General features: G+C 44.8%; 1 protein-coding gene across 1 annotated transcript in view; it reads right to left on the bottom strand.

Annotated features, from left to right (window-relative positions):
* Window positions 1-11,380, bottom strand: part of FGF9 (fibroblast growth factor 9) — a 30,632-nt gene extending 19,252 nt beyond the window's left edge. Inside the window, exons 1-2 of the mRNA XM_025874696.2 lie at window positions 10,320-11,380; window positions 1,530-1,633 (exon numbers count right to left, since the gene is read on the bottom strand). Of these exons, the coding sequence (XP_025730481.1) occupies window positions 1,530-1,633; window positions 10,320-10,596 (381 nt within the window). The 5' untranslated portion in view covers window positions 10,597-11,380. The remainder of the gene's footprint in view (window positions 1-1,529; window positions 1,634-10,319) is intronic.
* Between the last annotated feature and the right edge of the window lie 11,598 nt (window positions 11,381-22,978).

Here is a 22,978-nt window from a genome sequence, read left to right on the forward strand (position 1 = left end):
AGGCTGGGCTCTGTGCTGGGTGTGGAGCCTGCTTAAGATCTCTCCCTCTCCCTCTCTCCCTCTATAATAATAATAATAATATAATAATAATAATAATAATATGGAAAGCTTCCTTATACCTTCTATCTTTGCACTTAAAAGTGCTGACAAAGATAATTTAGGCCGTAAATAACTTTATCTAAACCACAAACTGTGTTTAAAAAGCTAAACCCAATCCTATGCTTAAAAACATATTTTAAAATAATCTATTCTCTCAAGGAAGCACTTTTTTAAACAAGACTTAAATATCTAACAAAATCAACCAATCTAGATTCAAATTTTACCAAGGCAGAAAAACCAATCTTACACCATTAAAAATGGTGTGTGCTATATTCAAATTACACAGGCCATTTCTTGTCATCTGGAGTGTTTGAGTAAAAATTTGATACCATTCCAACCCTTGCGTGTGTGCATGTGTGTACACATTATATATATTTACTAATATGTGGATAAGAAAGGCGTAGACCTAGAAAATGTTTCTCCTAATTATATATGAAAATCCCCTTCATTTCAGTTTCCCATTCTGAGTTTCTTTTAATTTTCAACTTCCTATAGATTCTAATCAATGTTCTCCTTTGTAGATAATGTGAATTAAATTCTCATTTGGCCACCAATAATGGCAAGGAAAAACCAAAGGTTGATTTCACTATAAGCCTCTTGTCGAAAACTCAAATTAGTATATAGTAACTAGTAATCTATGATCCACACGCATACATTTAGCAAAAATGTATCAAGTTCCTATGGTGTAGCATGCACTGTAGTTTAGAAACTCTGCTAGCACAAGTAAAGAGATAGCAAAGATGTAAAGTCAGTCCCCTTCTCTCAAAGCAGAAGCGGGGACTTTGTGTCATTCACTGCTGTCCCCGAGCACACGGAAAAGCACTTGGCACCTGCCAGGCTATAATAAACACTTCTTCACTGCCTCCTTCAAGGAGCTTACAACCCAGTAGAGATGGGAAGTGAGACAGGAAAAAAAAAAAACCTCATAATACTTGCAAATAATTATAATATTTTTATATTCTTATTCACATACAAGAATGTCTGACAATAATTTCCATCTCCCTCTTCTCTACATAATGAAAGTCTTATGTAGCTCAAAGAAAGAGGTTTATACTCACTGCACAGTTGTCTATTTCTAGTTTTAATTACACTGCTTTGCAAAGCTTAGGAGAAGATAATTTCAATTCATTTCAAAAATAACTTCCATTCAATACAAAATATGGGATTTTTCACACTTGTGAATTTTTTATTTACTTGATAATGAAAATGGTTTGGCATATAAATAAAGCATTTTCTTAGAAACTTTGGTCTAGTGAAGATCCAGGGCTGATATCTATAAATAAGAACAAAATGGTTTTTCTCAAAAAGCAAGAACTTATACTCTCTCCCAACAGACTCAGTTTCATTTCTAGATATTTATAATCTACAGAAAATGCAGTTCAAATCAAATGTGAAGCATAAGGATTGGCAAAGTCTCTCCCAGTACTTACTGATCCATACAGCTCCCCCTTCTCATTCATCCCGAGGTAGAGTCCACTGTCCACGCCTCGAATGCTGACCAGGCCCACTGCTATACTGATAAATTCCAGAATGCCTATGAGACAAATGGCAGAGGGCAAAAGACAGGTCAGAGCACAGAGCAATTCCTAAGTCTCAGCATCCCTCGGACTTTTTAGGAGGACACTGAGCCCAGTTCCCAACTTGGATAATCTCACACTCATTAAAGAAGTTTCTTCTCTTAAAACCACTTCCAAAAGAACTGATTTTTCAGCTAAACTCTATCTTATAATAATGATACAAAAATACTTACCAACACAACACAGAACAAAACATTTTAAAAATGAAAAAGCTACTATTTATAGATACCCTAAGAAGTGATATGACAGATAAGCCAAAATACATCTCCTAATCAACCTTACAAGAGTATAATTTAAGAGAAAAACAACTTACTCCCACTTTGTAAATATGAAATCAAGTATTTGTGTATGGGCGTATATTGGAAAACATTCTATTCAGAGAATGGTCTTCTGTCCCTTAAAACAAGAGTACCAGGTGCTAACCAAAGACCTGATTAGTTTATATGGAACAATAAACCAAGTTAAAGTTATTGTATAACTTTATTGAGCTCCATCTGGAAAATTAAAATAGCCTACATATATCCCAAATATTTCTGCTTACACAAAGTATGGATTTTTACTGTACTTATCTAAGCCTCAAAGAGCTAGTTAAGCAATTAAGATAACATAATATTCTGGAGGTGGGGGGGGAATACTGATACCAAAAATCCTCTTGATTTAAAATAGGCATGGGGCACCTGGGTGGCTCAGTTGGTTAAGTGACTGCCTTCGGCTCAGGTCATGATCCTGGAGTCCCGGGATCGAGTCCCACATCGGGCTCCCTGCTCAGCAGGGAGTCTGCTTCTCCCTCTGACCCTCCCCCCTCTCATATGCTCTCTCTATCTCATTCTCTCTCAAATAAAATCTTTAAAAAAATAAAAAAATAAAAATAAAATAGGCATGGAAGACTATATCTCAAAATCAAACGAACATAATGATCTTCTTTTCTCCCCCCTTCTTTCCCCTTGCTTACCTCACTAAGAATAATAACACCTAAGCTGGGTATGAATCCAGAATTTTATGGCCATACAACAGCAGCTTTAATTTCCCTAACCATATTGTTGTTTTAAGATGATTACCCACCTGTATATTTGGGACAATGCTAGTATTACTTGTGCTGAGCCACTTGCTCAAGTTTGTTATAAAGTGCTACACTTTGTGTAGACCTTGAGTTAACACTTACCAAATACTAAGTTCTTATTTTAAAAGTATCTTTAAATATTGAAAAATTCACTTATAGTTAAGAGTTTAGGAAAAAACTAAGGATAAAAGTATGCTATAGGTAGTCTCATGTGACTAATAAAAAAGCACTTACATGGATTTTTAAACAATTAATTTTGCAACTCTCACAAAGTAGACTGTGTGGCAATCGAAAGAAGACATGCACTACATAAATCTGAGGAAGCAAAGGATTTCAAGGCAATGTAAAAAAAGAAGAGAGATTTCTTACAAAGGGGTATTCTTAATTCTTTGATAAGCACAAAATATAACAAATATCTTGTGTTTACATTTTATAGAATATCTATCTGGATATGCAAAACTATTTTCATAAAATGGGAAATAGTGTATAGAAAAAAATATAAAGGAAAATTACAAATTGCATTTGGGATCTGATAATCTGCTACTCTGTATCAGAAGATGCGTCTAAAAGCAGCTAGTTTATTACGAGCCTTCCCTACCTCACAAAGCAAATGGGAAGATAAATAAGGAAATACCTCCATGAGATTCATTTCATGTGAGAGGCCCTCCCTTACTGATGCAATTATTTCATTTCATTGTACTATTTTCAATTCTTATGATTAAAAAATAACTTACATTGTGGCATTTTATTACCATTAGGAGCCATATGCATATGAACCTCTTGTTAGCTACCTGAAAACACACCACAATATAGGTCGTAGTGATTCTGAAATTAGTGTAAGGAATTCATCGATGTCCAATTGTCCTTATAAAATGACAGGACACATTTTGCCCCGGTTGAGGTCTGACCACTTTAATATCTTATGTCAAGGGGGAAGAGTTTAATCACAAAACTAAAAGACACTTGTACCTTCCAACAGGGTCTTTGATGACCTCTTGGTTTTTTCCTAGTGAGGAGGCAGAACTAATCATGAATATTCATCATCATCATCACCCACCAGGCTCCAAAACACAGGGTGTGTGCGATCTTACAAAACCATCTGACTAGCTTGTCTTTAGAACAGCAAGAAGACTATCAGTAAACCACAACAATGACCATTGTAATAGCTTGAACACTTGAGCATTTAGTCTGTGCCAAACGAGAGGCCTTCTTTCACTCAATCCTCAGAATAACTCTCAGCATTACAATATGTTCATCTCCAGCTCACAAATGGGGACATTGAGGTTTAAAAATGTTAAGTAACTTGCCCCAAGCAATCAGACATCAAAGCCTAAATCCTTATTGATTATGTACCTCTTATCACTGTTTTTACCTTTTTTTCATGTGTCCGTGATTTCTGTACCATTTTTATATAGTCATTCCCTTACTGGTGACTAGAAGATGTTACCTAGATCAGATTCCACAGACCCAATGAGCAGGACTAGAAGTAGCAGAGACAATGAAGAGCAGGTAAGTTCCTGGGACTGTGCTCTCTCATCATGCCAAATTTGGGAAGATGGGCATCTCCTATGTATGTAGACATTTACCCAAATTTTTTATGTGCACAGAGTTAACGTCTATTAAACGACTTAAGTACTGAAATTATTATTATATACTTTAGAAATGAAAGTGTTAAGATACCTATCTTGTTTCTTTTTCTGGCATCAACAAGACAGCTGTTAATTCATATGCACTGACCTATTTGATCAACAAATTATTATTGAGTGACCATTATAAGCCAAGAAACATGCCATTTGTTAAATATACAAAGATGAATAAAATACAGCCTAAGCCCTATATCCTCAAAGAGCTTATCATCTAGTGGAAGGAAAGACAAATAGATAAATATAACAATGTGGTGAAGGCAGTGAGAAGGAGAGGCTTAGGGTACGGCCACTCAGGTTTGGGAAGGGGAGTCAGAGGGGGCCTCCTGAAAGTGAGACCAGTTTCTGAGGGGCTCTCCCCGGGAAACGGAACTACCTATGTAGTACCCCAGGTGGGAAAGATTTCATCATCTCACACCACCGTCCAGATCTCTGTAGCTCCTTGAAAAACAGGGACCTCAAAAGAACAGCCCAGCCTTTTATGAGGTCACCTCAGTGATCCAAGGGCAAGCAGAACACTTGAACGTGTGAGTCACAGCATTCCCCCCCCACACACAGAGAGAACACCAATGTTGTAAGGTCAGAAAGACCTGACAGCCTGGCAACAAGATCCCCAACGCCCAGATTGGAATCCTTAACATTCCTGGTACCATCTTGTCCACAAGAAACTCCATAACCTCCACCAAGTCAACGAACCTCTCTCTGGGCCTGAGCCAAGCAAGTGCTTTCAACCATACTCATTCGGGTACAGCCCACTCCCCACGTTATCTGTTTGCGTGAGTGTGCAGTACAGAGGGCTGATGCATCCATAGCAACCTAGGAGAAGTCTTCGGTGTAGAAACATTTCAATGTTTAATGAGCAACAGGAGAGGAAGGGAAGGGCAAGGAAGAGAAGAAAGAAGACTGGAAGAGAGGGAGGGAGGGAATGGTGGACTTGTGCCTGATGTTAAAACTGTGACCCTCACGTGTGTGCCATGGTGGGCTGTTTCTCCTCTTCAGCAGACACAACCAAGACATCCTCAATTCAGAAGGGCCACCGTCATGGGTAGTGATGGAGTGACAGGGGAAGCACAGGGTCAGTGGCTAGTGGCATTTGGCTCTTCTCTTTCACAGCAGCCAACAGTTCCTTTGAGGATGTGCTCGCTGGGCCCAAGGGGGTCTGATGGGGTCTGACATCATCTCTGGTCCACAAGAGGCCACGACAGTTCCTGGGACTACTTTAGGAAAATGACCACACCAGACTCAATCCTTGCTCCAGACTTGCTAGGTATTACTGGTCAGCCCAGAGCTCTGTTCAAATGGACCATTAACCCAAAGCTGGCCCAGCTCCCAAGAGCCCCTCTGCACTGAGCCTCACCTTCCAGGGCCACAATAAGACTAGCCATGGCAAATGGGAGGACAGGCAGAAGCGGCTCCACTCTGGCCCATGCTAAACAACCCTCTAGCCTAAAAGCCCCCAACACTTAACAGAGCTGCATTCTTTAGAGGACAAAATGTATGCAGACTGTGGAGAGAGGCATGACATGAAGCTTTCGAAAACAGGTTAAACCCCCTCCCTACAGAGCTCCTTGCTCACCCAGAGAATCCCACACCAGGGCTGCCAAATCAATCATCTCAAAGCCTGGGACAGAGTAAGTCCGAGTCTGTAGCAACCTGAGGAAATCTCAGAGTTTCCTTAGGAAATGACTGACTAAAGGGGAGTTTACAACTCCAATTTTTCAAGAATCTGAACCAATCCAGAAAATAACACCTTAAATAGGAAGTCTTTCCCTTAGTGAGATATTGAACAGGAAGCCCCAGGTCATGCTTGTCTGGGGTCCTGATGAAGTCCAGCCTTTTAGAGCCACCACTCCAGGCCAAAGGGCAGACTGCAGAGAGCATGCCATCGTCCCACAAAGTCAGGCGGTCAATCCACTCAGGCTTCCTTGTGCCAAGTTAAATAGCGGATCAGGACCAACGCTCACTCTTTTATTATTCTGCATTACCATTTCCTCAATTGATTTTCTGCTCGCTTTTTTCTGTCTAGCAAGTACTTTAAAAAGAAAAAAAAAAATATATATATATATGTGTGTGTGTGTGTATGTATGAAATGAAACCTCTCGCTCCCCCAGCCTACTACCCAGAAATACAATTCCTCCTTCCTTTTCTCCATGCTCAACCTTATCTCCACACCACCACCCCCAAAGGAAAAAACAAAGGGCTCTCTCAAGGTCCCACCTAAGTTGTCACTGCCGCAGCTCCTGCCCCGCCCCCACGTCCCCTGCACTGCCGCTGCTGTGTCACCGCCAAGCTTGCCAGCAGCTGCAGTCACCGGCGGCTGCATGGGGGTGGCAAAAATCATCTTTCCAGCACGTTTCCTTCTGCCGGTTCATTGCACGTAGAAATGCACCTTCTATTTTAATCAAGGTGTAAAGCTACCCCCACTGCAGCTACTCTTTTCTAGAGAATCAGAAGAGAAACAGGGTGAGACAAAATCCCCTGAAGGGAGTCGGGATGAGGAGAGGGAGGCTGCAGATGAGGGAGGGAGGAGGGCAGAAGGAGAGGCTGCGGGGAGCTAGCTGGAGCGCCAGGTGTGGCGAGCTGCCGCAGACCCCCGGCCCCCTGCCGGAGCCCGCTGGCTCCGCGGCCCTCCCCTCGCACTGCCGGCCGGGTCCTAGCGCCCACGAGCCCAGCCCTCCTTCCGGGCGGGGCTGGGAAAGCTAGGGTAGGAGGCTCCCGGCACTCGCACCTCGCTGCAAAGGTTGCTAATATTGGGACCTGCCGCAGCGGTAGCAGCGGGAGACCGCGGCACTGCTGTCACCCCGGGGGCCGCTTCTCTCTGCAACCGGATGAAAGACTTAAATAACCCTCCTGCCTCACCCTCCTTCCCCACCCCCACTGCGCACAGCCACCCACTCAGCTCCATCCAAAAGAGGGTGAGTGGTACAGCGGAGCGCCAGGCGCGCCCTTCCCCGCAGCCAGCTCCCGGCCGACCCCTGAGCTCGCCTGCTCGGCGACCCTCCCCCCCCAACCCTGGCCAGGGCTCTAGTCCCCTCCCACCCGCACTGCCCCTACCGACCCAGCCAACAGTGCCTAGTGAGTCGAAAGACTAGAGATGTCACTTCCTTGGCGACACCTTTCTCCAACCTCCAGGATTGGGGGTGGGGGAGAGGGTGACGACGTCTAGTTTTTGTTTTATGATCTCTGTTCAGCTGCTGTGCCAGCAGTCCTTGTCCGCTGACCCCAGAACTCGCCTCTCGGGCTCTCTCCGCCCTCGTGGTCCCCACAATTCCACCCCTGAATCCTCACTCTCCCCTGTGGCACTTACTGGATTTCTAATAACTCGACTGCATTTAGCAAACGTCCTACCCTAAAGGTGACTGCGTTTAAAAAAAAGAAGAAGAAGAATCTCATGGGGGGTGGGGACGTGGAGGAACCCCAGCTGGAACATCCCATAATCTCTCCACGCCGGGGCCCAGTCGGGCTGCGCCGGGGTTCCGAGGTGCTCTCTCAAAGGCAGGGCTCGGCTAATGTACACAATGAAGCTGCCCCGGCCTTGCAGCGGTGTACCCCGCCGCGCTCCCCCACCCACCCCCCGCCCAGAGGCCGGGGCCCAAGCCTGGGGGCTGAGACGCAGGCCCGCGAGCCGCGAGCCCTGCTCCCGGAACACCGTTAACAATAGCTCACCGCCCCCTCCGCCCGCCTCCGCGGCCCTTTGTCCCCCCCACCACCACCACCACACCTTCCCCTGTGGCTCCGGCCTTGTCGGCCAGGGCCCCTGACCCACCTCCCGGGCACAGCGGAGCCACCGACTCTCCGAGACCTGACTGCGTGCTTCAGATGAGGGAGATGGGTCCGAGATGGCACGGGGGAGGTCAGGGGTACGACCTACGGCCAGTCCTCCGTCCCCGCCACCAACTCTCCCGCCGCGGTGCGCGCCTCCGGCGGTTCCCACACCACAAACGACCGCGCTGCCCGGGGCGGCGGCTGTCAGCCCCGCTGGACCCACACTCGCACACAAAGAGAAAGCGAAGGGACTAAACTTTGGCAAAAAAAAAAAATCTCATTCCCCAAACACGGCCTGAAGTGTGTCAGCCCCTGCCCGTCGCCCCCGGACACAAGGAGTCCCTGCAGCACCGAAGGGCGCACTCCAGCCGGGTAGAAAGGAGGACGGAAACGGAGCGTATTTAGGACCGCGCGGAGCTGGCCCGGCGGCCGCCGAGTGCGCCGGGGGGCCCGGGTTGCAGACACGGCACCTGCCGGCTGGGAGCGCGGGAGGATTGGGGCTCCCCCCGCCCAGCGCACCTAGGCCGCCCGCCCACGCCACTAGCCATCAGCCTGCGCGGTGCAGACGTCCAGTGGGTGCCCGCTGAGGCCCGGCACACACTCGGCTCTCCCACCCACGGCCGCCCACTGCCTGTTGTTCGGGCACTGAACGCTAGGCACTGTAGCAGCCCTTAAAGCGGCCAGATAGAACAGCACTTCTAGTAAAGTTTAGTCTTCGCTTTGCAACAACCAGAGCTGAGTTCATTTCAGCGAAGGGGGGGGGGAGTGCAGTTATATTTCAACTGAATAATTGCAAAGCAGAGAGCTACAGCTTTGCCTTTTCTTTCTTTCTTTCTTTTTCTCTTTTGAGCGGGGAGGGGAGACTGCCAGAAATTCACACTAGTAGGTTCAGCCTGGGGCTTGGGATCGGCCGTGAGCAAAGGGAGAAAATCCTGGGCCTCGTGTATCTGGGACCATCCCCATCCCAGGCCTGAATCTTCCTCACCTTCTGGCATCATCTACAGCCCCACGAGCCTAAACAGATAGTTTAGGCTGTGTTCAACATCTGGCATTAAAGCATGAGGAAGAAAAATCACCACAGGACTTTGTTTTTTACGACCTAGTTTAAGTGTTGTCAGGTGGGTTCACTGAGAAGTTAACTCCTTCCAACAGTCTGGTTGTCCAACTGGCGCTTTCTTTTTAGTAAGTAAGGAAAACACCCTAGAGTCCCTCCATCGGTATTGTGCTCGCTGACACTGTGCTGCTGGGCTCAGGGTAGCCCCGCAGGCACGTGTGTGCAGGCTTTAAAGTGAGCAGAGTCACCAGCACTCGGGTCTGCAGCCCTCAATGCTGAGTCACAAGTACCCTCCTTGGGAAATGAAATCCTCGCAATGCCCTTTAAAATTAGCTCGCAGCTTTTGCACGCGCGCGCACACTCACACCAGAGAGCCACCCAGGAAACCCACACAGGGCTACACACTATAGAAATATGGAGCATAGGTAATAACTTGATAGCTGCAAGGACAAACGCCCCTGGTGAGCGTTCTGCCCCTTCCCGTCATTTTCCCCCAGCGCCTCTGCCTCTGCTGCTCTTGGAGTCTAAAATATGACTTTAGTCCTCCCAACAGAACAATCAGTCAGCAACCTTCGCCTTCGGGGTTTTCAGACCCTCGCGGTGGGAATAAACAATACGCTTAATTTACAATTGAAGCAGTATACTTATCAGAAGAAAAAGAGAAGGAGCAAAAACTTCATTGGGGCACAAGATGATAACCACTGCTTTGAGCAAAAGGCATTTTCAAGTTCTCAGTAGTTAATGATTAAAGCTTTAAACTCGTGGAATCAGTCCATTCAAAAGAAACTTCCTAAACCCGATCTTCCCGAGTATCTGATGCAAAATAACTACAGACTTTTGTTATATTTATAAATCATGCCCTCTTTTCAAAAAAAGTCGGGGAGAGGGGGCTGCCTTTCAATGTAGACTTGCATCAGTGCCAGAGGCAGACCTGCAATTCCCGAGGCTTTTCCCGAGGCTTTTTCTTCTTTTTTTTTTTTTTTTTTTTTTTTTTTTAGATGGAAACACAGAGACAGAGGGACAGATCCTTTCCCGCATCCCCCGCCCGGCCACCACCTTCTTGGTAGTTATAACCCGAACATGTCATCGCCCGGACACTAAAGGGTTAATGGTATACCTACCAAATCGGCTGTGGTCTTTCCTGGTTCCCTGGATAGTACCATTGGGGAAGATTTCTAAGTGAAATCCAGTCCTGCAGTATAGCTGCCTCCGCCTGAGAATCCCCTTTAAATGATCCAAGTCCGTGACTGCGGGTCCCCTGGGAAGCCCCCCTGCTTCGGACTGACCCAGGTGGTCACTTAACAAAACCGGACTGTCCACCGGCAACACGGGCACATTCCCAAACGGTACCGCATCCTGCACACCGAAATAGTTCCCAACTTCACCTAAGGGAGCCATCAGAGGACTCGGCTTTTGGAGCACAAGAATAAACAATAATGACGGTATCAACCCAGAAGATAATTAGGCGAGGTATATCCAACTCCCCTCCCTTACTGCAGTTGCAGAGAGAGAAAAAAAAAAAAAAAGGTTCTTTTCTTCAATCCATTAAATGCATAAATAAAAGTAATCTGTTTCACTGGCACAGGTTCAAGGTCAAACCACTGATAGTCTAAGAAACCACCACTTTATACTCACACACTGACATATTGATAAACATATCTATGTATCTCTATAGATAGATCCCCAGCTCTTAGCAGGCAGGAAGGTCTTCATCCCATCCGACCGTAATAAGGAAAAAAAATCCGTAGTTTCTCCATTTGGTTTGAGATCAGAATGACCATAGCAACTTAAATGCCTAGGCGTTATTATAGGGATTTTAAGATGCACGGGCTACGTCAGAATTTACGGATCCCGACTCCAGGAAGGCATGCGCTGTTTTTACTCTAACCGACTCTGCAGACATCAGCATGAATCCTTCAAGGGGAAAAAAATATCTCACGTTGGCGGCGGCGACAAAATCTCCCCTCCTGGTCCCCCCTCCAGAAATAATAATAATTATTAAAAAAAACAAAAAGAAAAAAAAACTTTAGGCGTCCAAAGCTAGTATCCAGAATTCTCCAGAGGCTCGGCAGATGTCCATTGGCTTAGGACGGGTGGCGAGCGGCGAGCGAGGAGAGCCACGACCGGGAGCTCGCGTGCCGCCCTGGCTGCCGCGAACAGGTGTTGCCGCGCCGGCTCGCGGAGCGTTGTAGCCGGGCGGAGCGCTCCTCCTGCGCAGCCCCCGCCGGCGCGCAGAGTGGCGCAGGCAGCGGCATTGGGCTGGGTTTAAGGTAGCGCCGCGGCCGCCCGGGTTCCCCGCGGTCCTAGCGCCCGCCTGCATCAACCGCGCCGCTCTGCCGCAGGCCCGGCGCTGCGTGCCAGAGCGCGAGACTTCCTAGGGGACAGCCGACGTACACTTGCTTTACAAAGAAAGATGCATGGAGAGAGGCAGGAGGCAGAAACCCTGAGTGTCCTGCGGAATTGAATCTGATAACCTAAAGTCTTGCTCGGTACATTGATGGAGGTTCAGACTACAATTGGAAACTAGTTTTCACATGGACTCTGTAATTTTGCATTGCATTATAAAATAAAACTTGGTTGAAAGAGTTGGAGGGAAGTGGGCTTGATTCAGTGAGCTTGAATGGATATGGCAGTTTCTCTTTCATTCTTCTGCCAGACACACACAGAAAGAAGCGCAAACCGTATTGCAGGTAAGCAGCTGGAGGGATGTGAACCTAGCGTGTGTGTGTGTGTGTGTGTGTGTATGTGTGTGTGTGTGTGTGTGAGAGAGAGAGAGAGATACAGAGAGGGAGACACACACACACAGAGGACACACACACACACACACACACACACACACACGCAAACACAGAGGCAGATGTGGCCACCGGTTTTGTTCTGGGCTTCCTGATGGCATCGGTTGGGGCTATGTTTAGGTCCAGCCCCGCCGCCTGGATCCGGGCCGCCGCGGTGCAGTCGGCAGGGGGGGCGCCAGAGAACCGCCACTGTCCCCGAGTTCGACTAGCGCGCGCATCTTTGGAGAGTCGGGGTGGAGAAGAGCGCGCCAGTGGGCTCCCTCTTTCCCCCAAGCACGCTAATGAGGGGGAGCTGTGCCACCCCTCGCTGTTTCAGCCTGTTTCGCTGTTGGGAAAGCGAAAGAGGAGTTCCAGTGTCTCCCCCCACCACGGTCTGAAGCCCGCGGCAGAGCCGGGAGAGCTGGCGCGAGGCGCGTGGGGGGCGCCCTGGGGCCCGCAGCCGTTCCTTCCTGCTCTGCCTCGCGGGGCCGCCAGTGGAAGCCTGAGCTCCAGAGCCCAGGCTCGGCTTTCTGCTCGCGGCCGGCTGCCTTCGGGCACAGCCACAGGCCGGGACAAAGAAATCCGCGACCCCGGGCCTCTAGGGGCCCTGCCGGGCCAGGCCGGCCCGAGAGCCCTGCGGCGGCGCGCTCTGTGGCGGGGACACCCTGCAGGCGCCCGGATCCCCTGAGCGGCGCCCGCACAGCCCCCGGTCCCCAGCACCCACGCGCGCACACATTCGCCCCGCAGCCCGCCCGCGGGTCCCTCTCTCTCCCCGGCTCCTCTTTGTTCACATTGTCTTCGAAATGGCCCGACTCTCGGGCCAAAATGGTGAAAGTTGCCGAGACTTGAGCACAGCTCCAGACTGACTGCAGGACAGGCGAGTGCGAAGCAAAGTCGAAGCAGAGACTGGACCCCTGCGGTGGGAAAGGGACTCAGCCTTTTGGGGGGTGGGGGGGACCCGCCTCAGTAGTCAGCTAAAGGCTGGAGGTGAAGAACTGGGGCTGGCCCTATTCAGGACGGAAGGGTTTCGCCCGAAGACGACAGGGAGTCATGAATTTGCAGATTTCTCGGGCGCACGAGGTGCCCGCGACCTGGAGCGACCTTCCCCTGCCCCCAGGGTGGAAGGCTGCTTGGGCCCCAGCAAAGAGGAAGGAGAGGGGCGAGGTGGTCCTCCCTTCTTGCCATTCCCACACCCCTTTGCCGCAGTCCCAGGTCATTGGGTGTCCGCGGGGCTGACTCCGTGCGTCGTGCTTACGTGTTTATGAAGCACCAGAGCCCTGCCCCGTGGTATTTACAGCAGTCACATCGACGGTGGGCTTTAACGTTAACTGCTCAGTGGCAGATACAAGAAGCCGGGGAGGAAGTGTCACTTCTCATAAACCACCTGAGTAGCTGGCATTAATCACGGAGGCAGCCAGCAGCTCTGGGTTAAGCAGGGGCGTTCCTGGACCACTCCGGTACAGTGTGCAGGGTGGGTTACTTTTTTATAAAACCTGATAAAGAGAGATAGGCGGACGAGGAGAGATGGAGAGAGGGAGACGCCTGATAAGGGAAGACATGAGCAGCACGTGGACATTTCCACTGAAGACAGGACTGGGACAATTTCCACCAGCTGTCTCCAACCACATTCTTTCGGTCTGAATTTAGATTGTGAGCCAATGAGCAAAGACCATTTCCGCTTCCGAATCCTGCAGCCTTGTGATTGTCACTTTAAAAAGGATGCAGCAGTGGGAGAGAGGGCTAAGAAGCTGATACCGCACTTTCCCAGTTAGAAGCAGCCTGCCTGCTCAAGCATCTCTTTTCTACTGCAGTGAATTTAATCCACATTTCATCCGCATCCCTAACTCTACCTGCAGGAAGCTTTTGCTGCTTCCTTGCCCCTTGAACTTGCCGGGCAGGTTTCTTTCCCTTCTTCTGTTTGGTCCTGTTTTCCTATTACAGTAATGCAAACACTAGATCCTTTCTTTCATTGATCACATCCCATTTTCTCCAGAACTCACTCCACTGGCTCTGTCTGGCTGACTGCCTCAAGATTCCCTTCCAGCTCTGCCATGATCATGAGTTCCTACGTCCACGCCTGTGTGCATGTTTTACAGGTGTTCTTCAATTAGTACATAGATGTTAAACTCCAAGAGGAATGAGGCCTTGCTTTCTAGACACGAGGTATAATTGGCTTAATAACACCTGCCTTGGAAGATTGTTGTTAGGAATAAAAGGAAAAATGCACATAAAACGGGCAGTACACAATAGACACTTAAGACATAGTAGCCCTTATTATGCTGGTCCTAATGTAGTTCCCCCTAGAATTCTGCCCATGAAATATTCAGCAAATACTATTACTGATTTCAACCCCAATATTCTCTCAGGCTCTCTTCTTAAAATATTATAATCCCTCTGGTTTTCTCTTCTTCCAGTTTGTCACCTGTCTTTTCTGCTGATAGTTCAGTGCTTAGACCCAGATGGGAATCATGATGAGGTAAATGAAGAGAGGTATGAAGAGAAATGAGCGCCAGGATAGGGATCAGCAGATCTGAAACTGGCTTCTCCAACCCTCCCCGCACCACCGCCATCTACTCCCTGTGTTTACGACACCCCTTCACCGGCCCACGGTGAGTTGCTGTAAATATGGGTTTATGATACATGTATGTAAAAATGGCCTGTAAGCTATGAAGTCCCTACAGATTTAAGATGACCACTGGACAAAAGTGCTCGGTCCACCTCTACTGCTTTGTCCATTAACATGTTTCTCCTCCTTTGCTTTCTTTGGACCCCCCCCCCAATGCACCTCACTAAGGAATACTTTCATTCCTTTCCTACAACAATAAAGGTATAACTGGGCCTCCACCCTTCCGTTTCCATTTCCCCCATTCTCCTCGCCTCTACAGCCCTTTGGCTTGGGAACTATAATGAGTGTGGGGTGGAGAAGAGTGTTTGGGAAGGTTGAAGTCCGTTCCTAGTCTGATCCCCATGGCCTACATTTAAGCTTCAGTGGTTAAGAATTCTGGTAAGAGGACAGAACTATTGTAGTCAACATTTATTGACTGTTTTGCTATGTTCCAGACACTCTACTAAGTGCTTTTGTGCCTTATCTTTTTAATTTTCAAAAGTGCCTTATGAAATCAGCACTATTATTATCCCATTTTACACATAAGAAAACCGACTTATAAAGATGAAGTAAGGGGCGCCTGGGTGGCTCGGTTGGTTAAGTGTCCAGCTCTTGATTTCAGCTCAGGTCATGATCTCAGTGTCGTGAGATGGAACCCCGAGTCAGGCTCCATGCTGAGAGGGGAACCTGCTTAAGATTCTCTCTTTCCCCTTCCCCCCTGACACTCACTCACTCTCTCTCTCCCTCCCTATCTTAAAAAAAAAAAAAAAGATTAAGTAACATGCCTATTGCTACAGTGTCAATAAATGATGCAAGCAAGTTCGTAGACCTCAGACCCCCATTATGCACACTGCCTTCTATTATAATAGGCATATACTTCTAAATTTTTATAAATGGCATGTTTCCATAAAATAAATATATAGAAGTAAATAGCTTCTATACATATATGAACAACCCGTTAAAACACATAATGAAGGAATAAAAACCCTCATTACAATAGGGGTGGGGGAAAGAAAGATAAATTCCTAGGAATACAATTAACAAAAATGTGCAAGATCTAGATGAAGAAATACATTTGAAGCTCTCTAGGAACACAAAAGAAGACTTGAACAAATAGAAAGGCAGATTAGATTAGATTAGATTTAAAAAAAAAACTCAATTTCATAAATATATAATCATGCCTAAATTAGTCTAAAAACTTAACCCTGATGCTAAAGTTAACATAGAAAATTAAAGTTGACCAAAAAGTGTTTGAACTTGACAAGAAAAATAGGAGAGTAACTAGCTATACAATTTTTCAAAATATTTTAAAGCTGTAATACTCAAAACAAAGTAGTGTTATCATATGAATTATTCATATTAGCATATGAATAAAGAGATAAGCAATAACACAGAATAGAAGTCACAGAAATAGACCTAACTTCATAATATAATTTTTTTTAAGATTTTATTTATTTGACAGAGACGGACACAGCGAGAGAGGGGACACAAGCAGGGGAAGTGGGAGAGGGAGAACCGGACTCCCTGCTAAGCAAGGAGCTCGATGTGGGACTCGATCCCAGGACCCTGGATCATGACCTGAGCCGAAGGCAGACGCTTAACGACTGAGCCACCCAGGCGCCCTCATAATATAATTTAATACATGATAAGCAATCATGAAGAGGAGGTGGGGGAGGGGGGAATGAACTACTGAGTGAATGGTTTTGAAACAACTGAATAGACAACTGGGAAAAAAATAAGTGGTATCTATTCCTCATACTTTACATGAGGATAAAACCTAAATGGAGCAAACATTTCAATATTTTTTAAAAAACCATAACAAGTACTAAAAGGAACAATGGAAGAACTCCTTTATAACCCAAATGCCTCAAAGGGAATAATGACAAATTCTACCACATACAAAACAAAACATTTGTTTAACTGCGTGGATGGAAAACACAAATTCAGAAGATAAATGAGAAAATGGAAAAAATGTGCATCTCTCTAACTCATTTCTATAATATATAAAGAGCTCCTATAAATCAATAAGAAAAATATGACTTCTGTTTTCCATTCTGACATGTAAAGACTTGGAAGTCATTATTCCTGTCCACAAAACAAGAAAAAAGTTGGACAAACTAAAGTCAACAACTATTCCTAGATCCCTCAAAGAATCCAGGTCACAGGACAAGCTGCTGTTGTGAAAACTGAAGAGACAGAGATAGAGAATTAGACCTTACTGGAGCAGAAGCCCACATCTGAAACCAATATCAGTAGGAACACTAAACTGTAGTTGATGAATTAATTGCTGGGGGCTCAGTTTGGACAAGCTTGAGAGTTAAAAATTCAGAAAAGGCCTAGTCTTAGAAGGGCCCCTACACTTTCCTGAGATGTACCTATAGGAGCTCTACCAGGTTCTCACTGAGAAGATCTGAAAAAGATTCCTTCCTGCTTCCTTTAGGGGAAGGGAGAAAATAACCATTTTGAACTATGCCCAGAGTTCTCTGTTCTCCTTAACAAAGCCTGCCCTCAAGGGAAGATATTTTGCCAGCACCTAACCAGCCTAGACAAAGGGAAATATCTACCTCCAGCCCCCTCCAGACCTCATTGTAGGGAAAAGGAAATACCCAGCTGAGGCTTTCTAAAAGACTGAGACCTAGTCATAGGACTATAGAAAACTTCCCCCGCCCCTACATCTTACCCGGACATCCAAAGGGCTCCTGTATAATAAGAGGGACTAGAGCTAAAAGAACTACAAGACTCAGACCCTATTTTAGAAATCTCTAGGGAAACCCAAGGACAACAAGGGAAACAAAAACAGGGACACCAGAAGAAATTTTAGCCCGTGGCCCAGAACTACTGCAAACAATAAAAACAGCCTAACTCCTCACCAGATAAACATAAAATCTCCCCTAAAGCCTTGTCTCCCTAAGAATTTTTACCTGATACATCATATCCAGTTTTCAACAAAAAATTACATGGCATATTAAAAAAAAACACAGTATGAAAAGACAAAGCAAGAGTTAGAGGTTTCGGAATTATCACACCAGGAATTTGAAATAACTGTGATTAGTAAGTTAAGGGCTCTAAGGGACAAAGTGGATAACATGCAAGAACAGATAGGTAATGTAAGCAGAGAGATGAAGACTAAAGGAAAGAATCTAAAGGAAATATGAGAAATCTAAAGCACTGCAAAAGAAATGAAGAATGCCTTTGATGGGTCATCAGTGGACGGAACACAGCTAAGGAAAGAACCAGTGAGCTTGGAACATATGTCAATAGAAATTTCTCAAATTAAAATGCAAAGATAAATAAAAGAAAGAAAAAAATGGAACGGAAAAATCCAAGAACTGTGGGAAAATTACAAAAGAAGTAGCATACACATAATGGAAAAACCAGAAGGAGAAGAAAGAGAGAGGAAAAAAAAAAAAAAACAGAAGAAATATTTGAAGTGATAACACTGAAGAACTGTCCAGAATTAATGACAGACTCTAAGCCACAGATCTAGGAAAGTCAGAAAATACTAAGTAGGATAAATACCAAAAAATCTGCTGTGTATCTCATATTCAACACATATTCCATGTCTACAGTGTAGACAAAGACAAACAGAAAATCTAGAAGAAGGCTAGAGAGAGGGGAGGAAATCTTAATTGTAGAGGAACAAGGGTAAGAATTACATTGGACTTCTCTTCAGAAACCATGCAAGCAAGAAGAAACTGGAATGACATATTTAAAGTGTTGGGGGGGAAAAAACAAAAATACTAACAATAGAATAAAATAGTTTACAGAAAATACAAATGGGGGACGCCTGGGTGGCTCAATTGGTTAAACTTCTGCCTTCGGCTCAGATCATGATCCCAGAGTCCTGGGATGGAGTCCGGCATCAGGCTCTTTACTCAGAGGGGAGCCTGCTTCTCCCTCTGCGTGCCACTTCCCCGGCTTGTGCTCTCCCTCTCTCTCCCCACCTCTGACATATAAATAAATAAAATCTTAAAAAAAAAAAAAGAAAGAAAATACAAATGGTTCTTAAACATTAATAAATATGCTCAACTCCATTTATAATATAAGAAATGCAGAAAAGGGGGCATCTGGGTGGCTCAGTCTTTAAGCATCTGCCTTCGGCTCAGGTCATGATCCCAAGGTCCTGGGATGGAGCCCCGCATCGGCCTCCCTGCTCCACGGGAAGCCTGCGTCTCCCTCTCCTACTCCCCCTGCTTGTGTTCCTGCTCTGGCTATCTCTCTCTCTGTCAAATAAATAAATAAAATCTTAAAAAAATAATAAATGCAAAAAAAAACAAAACCCTGTGCAGATATACCATTTTTTACTCATAAATTTGACAAATATTAAAAAATAATATAAAACACTGTGTTAGAGTTTGGGGAATTCAGATGCTCTCGTACATTACTGTGGAGATGAAACTGACACAGCGGAAGGGCACTTTTGATAATACCTACTTATAAATCACAAATACACAGATCCTTTGATTCAGCAATCTCTCTTCTGGAAATTTATCTTCAATACCTATGTACACATGTACAAAATCATGTGTGCAGAAGATTCCTTACTGTGGCACTCTTTGTAGAACCAAAAGAGTGGAAACAGCCCAGGTGTCCATTGAGAATGACTGGTTACATGAATTTAAATAAATTCGTAAAATAGAATCTTAAGCAGCTTGGTAAAGGAAAAAAAAAATTGGGAAGCTTTTTCTGTACTGCTATGGACTAATCTCAAAGGATATTTTTAAGCAGAAAAAATACAATCCAGAACAGTTTATATGTTATGGCATCATTTGTATCCTAAAAGGAAAACTTTTGTATTTATACATGTAAGTAATATCTCTGGAAATACATACAAGAAACAAGGACAGTAGCTTTGATTGCCTTCAAGAAAAGAAATTGTATAGCCAGGGAACAATGGATAGGAGGGAGAATTTTTACTATATACACTTTCTTACCATTTCGAACCACATGAATGTAGTGTTTATTTACAAAAACATAAGCACAGTTTAACTTTTTAAAGGCATTGCATCTTCCTCTTTGGAAGGAATGAACGTGCAGTGCCTGATGCAAAGGTCTTGAGAGGAACTGCAGAAAATGTGATCAGGGACCACTTTCCTCCATACAGCTCAGGTGCATGAATTAACACATCTCTGAAAATGTGATGGAGTCAAATCCTTTCCATCTCTTTCAGCATAATTCTTGTTTCCTGAGCAGTATTCAGCATTTTTCCTGCTCCTTTTCCCTTTCTGCCTCTCCTTATTCCCCCAGCATAAAACATGGCTGGCAAAGTCCTGGGACTTCCTTCACTTATAATTGTCCTAGTGTTGGATCACATTGCTGGTTCAAAATGCACTACCTTCCACTCCAAGTTCATTCTCATGGCCAGCAAAGCTGCCCAACTTCCTAATGACCTCACTTCCTTGTTTGCCTCTCTATTCCCATTTCTCTCCACTTTCCTTTTGATCACTCCAGCATAACCCATTTTAACTTTTTTTCTTGTTCATTTCCCTACTTTTATTATTATTTTTAGTTCCTTACTTTTAGAATATAGATGGGGTATAAATAATAACAATACCAATAATATTTATCACTCAGTACATGCCAAGAACTTCACATACACTATTTCATTTGAACTTGATTACACTATGAATCAGACATCATTACCTCTACTTGTTCAGGTTGAGGAAACTAAGACTTAGAGAGTGTAAGACACTTGACCAGAGTCACGCTGGGGAGCAATGGAGCAGAATTCTAATGCAGACCCTCCAACACAAAAGCCTAGGTTCTCTCCTCCTACTTCTTCTCAGTTTAAGCTTAATTTGTAATCAGATTCCCACTGAGTTATCTGTCTATATTCTCTTCTCCGTTTCTTTCTAACTCTGCCTTTTGTAACCATTAACAAGAATGCTAAATTTAATGGAATATCTATCTGCTTCATTTCTTATAGTTCAATGTTTTTTAGTGATTCAATGGATAATTACCAAGTTACTGGTTTTTAATAAGTACCTAAAAACATAGACATGGGAAGAATAGAAAAAACTATAAAAGCATAAATTATATTAAGAAGAATAAAATAGTATCAGAGGTGTGACTTACATTTTTAGAAGCCATATTTCAAATGTGCTGAAGGATGAGTGAAAAAGAATAGGCATCTGATTCCTATTATCTATCAGCCAACATAAACGTCCTACTTTTATTAAAGAATTGCTTTTCCAATTAGATCAGAATCTCTTTACAATGGGAGAAAGCATCTAGAAAATGTTTATTTTTGTACAGCCTATATTCATTCATATCCATGCATGTCTAGATATTGTTGATTATATGCCAGATGTTGCATATAGAAAAGTGGAGGTTCCTGCTGATGCTATATTCCACTAAAGAGTGTGTCCCTTTTCTTCTTAGATATGAGTGCTTGATCACATGAATCCAATCAGGAATCGAACTGGGTTGGGGCTGGGTTGTAGTTTTAGGAAGACTATAGACCTTTGATTCACCCTGTTCCTTGGACATAGCCCTCCCCTGGTTCTAATGGAGAACCCAGTAGGTGTCAGTTTCCTCAACTCTGGAAGATTTCAGACGTTTTCAAACCAGCTCTCCAGGTTCATCACGCCACAAAGCATCAAAGTCTGGCAAAAGTCTTAAGGCCAAGAGGAAACAGTCATGTGCTTGAAGCAGGCCCTATTCGCCAAAGGCTTCTTGTTTTTTTAAGAACAGAAGCCCATGGGAGGTTTCATTTGCCCTTTAGAAACTTTCAGCCCCATTCCCCCAGCATCCTATGAATCCCAAGAACTCAGCAAATATTTTGTGGAGAAAACCAGCTCTGAGTGTGAAACCCCTCAAGTTTCCAATTTGTCACACTAGGTCCTATGTTGTTTAGAGCTTTGCTGGTCTCTCTTCCCCTCACAAGGACCGTCAGCCTGAGCCATGTCTGATCCTCACCCTGTGCCCCAAATCAACAAGGGCCACTAGGGCCAAGTCTTCAGCTCACCTGAAGAACAATTCTTCCCTCTCTGTAATTTTAGTTCATCTGGTACTCATTTCTTCCATGACTCCCTGGTGCCTTCCAAAATCTCATTTTTGTAATTTCTTCAGTTCTTCCTAGTTGCTGCAGTAGAACTGGCCTGCCTCAACCAACTACATTCTATCCAAAAATAGAAGGTTCACATTTTATTCTTGAAGATGAGAAGGTGATTATTATGAGGATTCTACTTTAAATGTCATGGTGCTCGGTACTTTGCGAAGGTCTTAAACATCCCTATCTCAACTGGTTCAAGACGCTTACCAAGTCTGTGGCCTAGGTAAACTAGGCTACCTGACTTGGCAGGAAATCTCTGAAGCCATACCACCTGAGTACAACTGCCCTGGGAAAGAGGAGGAGGGCTCTTCTCAGTTCTTCTGAGACCTACCTGTCTGCAGTCTCTCCAAATTCAGGACATAAAAATAAATGGGAGATTTTGACGAGGCTAAAGAGCATAGTCTTCAACAACTGACTTACAGTCATTAGTCTTCATTTACAAGAATGCTTGCATGCAGACAGATTCAGGGTGGGATTTAAGATTATTAGTGAACCACCTTAAATCTTCATAAATGTGGGTTTACAGCATTTATGAAACAATCACCTCAGACAGCATTGTCCACTGCGTTACTGATTGGAGAAAATACAAAATCAAAAATAGCATTCCAAAAGCTTCTAAAGATATATATAGCAGTAAAATTGTACCCTATATGAACCTCCTGGCACATAAATTTCATGAATTATGCTGGTATGTAAACTTACCTCTAGATAACCATGCTTGCTTCTCAATACTGTAGAGCTGGGAGGATATGTTTATCCTTAGTATCTCTCTAGATAGGTTTACCAAGCTGACCTTTCAAAGAAATGGAATGTGCAACGTCTTTAAGTACCTTCTAGATAGCTTTTGCAATCCAACAAACTCCCTTTCACTATAGCAGAGTAGCTGCTATTCTGCTGAGCCGGTCTTTGACATGGTGGCCAGCAAATACTTACCTGGTATTCTCTGAAGGAGATCCAGAAAGTCCCTACCATCAGAAATTCTCCCCCAGCATTACTGCAATTTTTTTTTTTAGAAATCAGAGCGGGGGGGCACCTGGGTGGCTCAGTCATTAAACGTCTGCCTTCGGCTCAGGTCGTGATCCCAGGGTCCTGGGATCGAGCCCCACATCAGGCTCCCTGCTCAGCAGGAAGCCTGCTTCTCCCTCTCCTACTCTCTCTGCTTGTGTTCCCTCTCTCGCTGTGTTTCTGTCAAATGAATAAATAAAATCTTTAAAAAAAATAAAGAAATCAGAGGGGGGAGGAGAGCAAGTCTTATTCATAAATTGGCCAGACCCAGAAGACACATAGTTAATATCAACTTGTGTATTTTACACACACAAGAGTAATTAAATAGCACGGGTTCAAAGA

This window comes from Callorhinus ursinus, unplaced genomic scaffold, assembly GCF_003265705.2.
Source record: "Callorhinus ursinus isolate GAN/ISIS: 27379988/994484 unplaced genomic scaffold, GSC_fseal_2.0 scaffold7, whole genome shotgun sequence".
Lineage (NCBI taxonomy): Eukaryota > Metazoa > Chordata > Mammalia > Carnivora > Otariidae > Callorhinus > Callorhinus ursinus.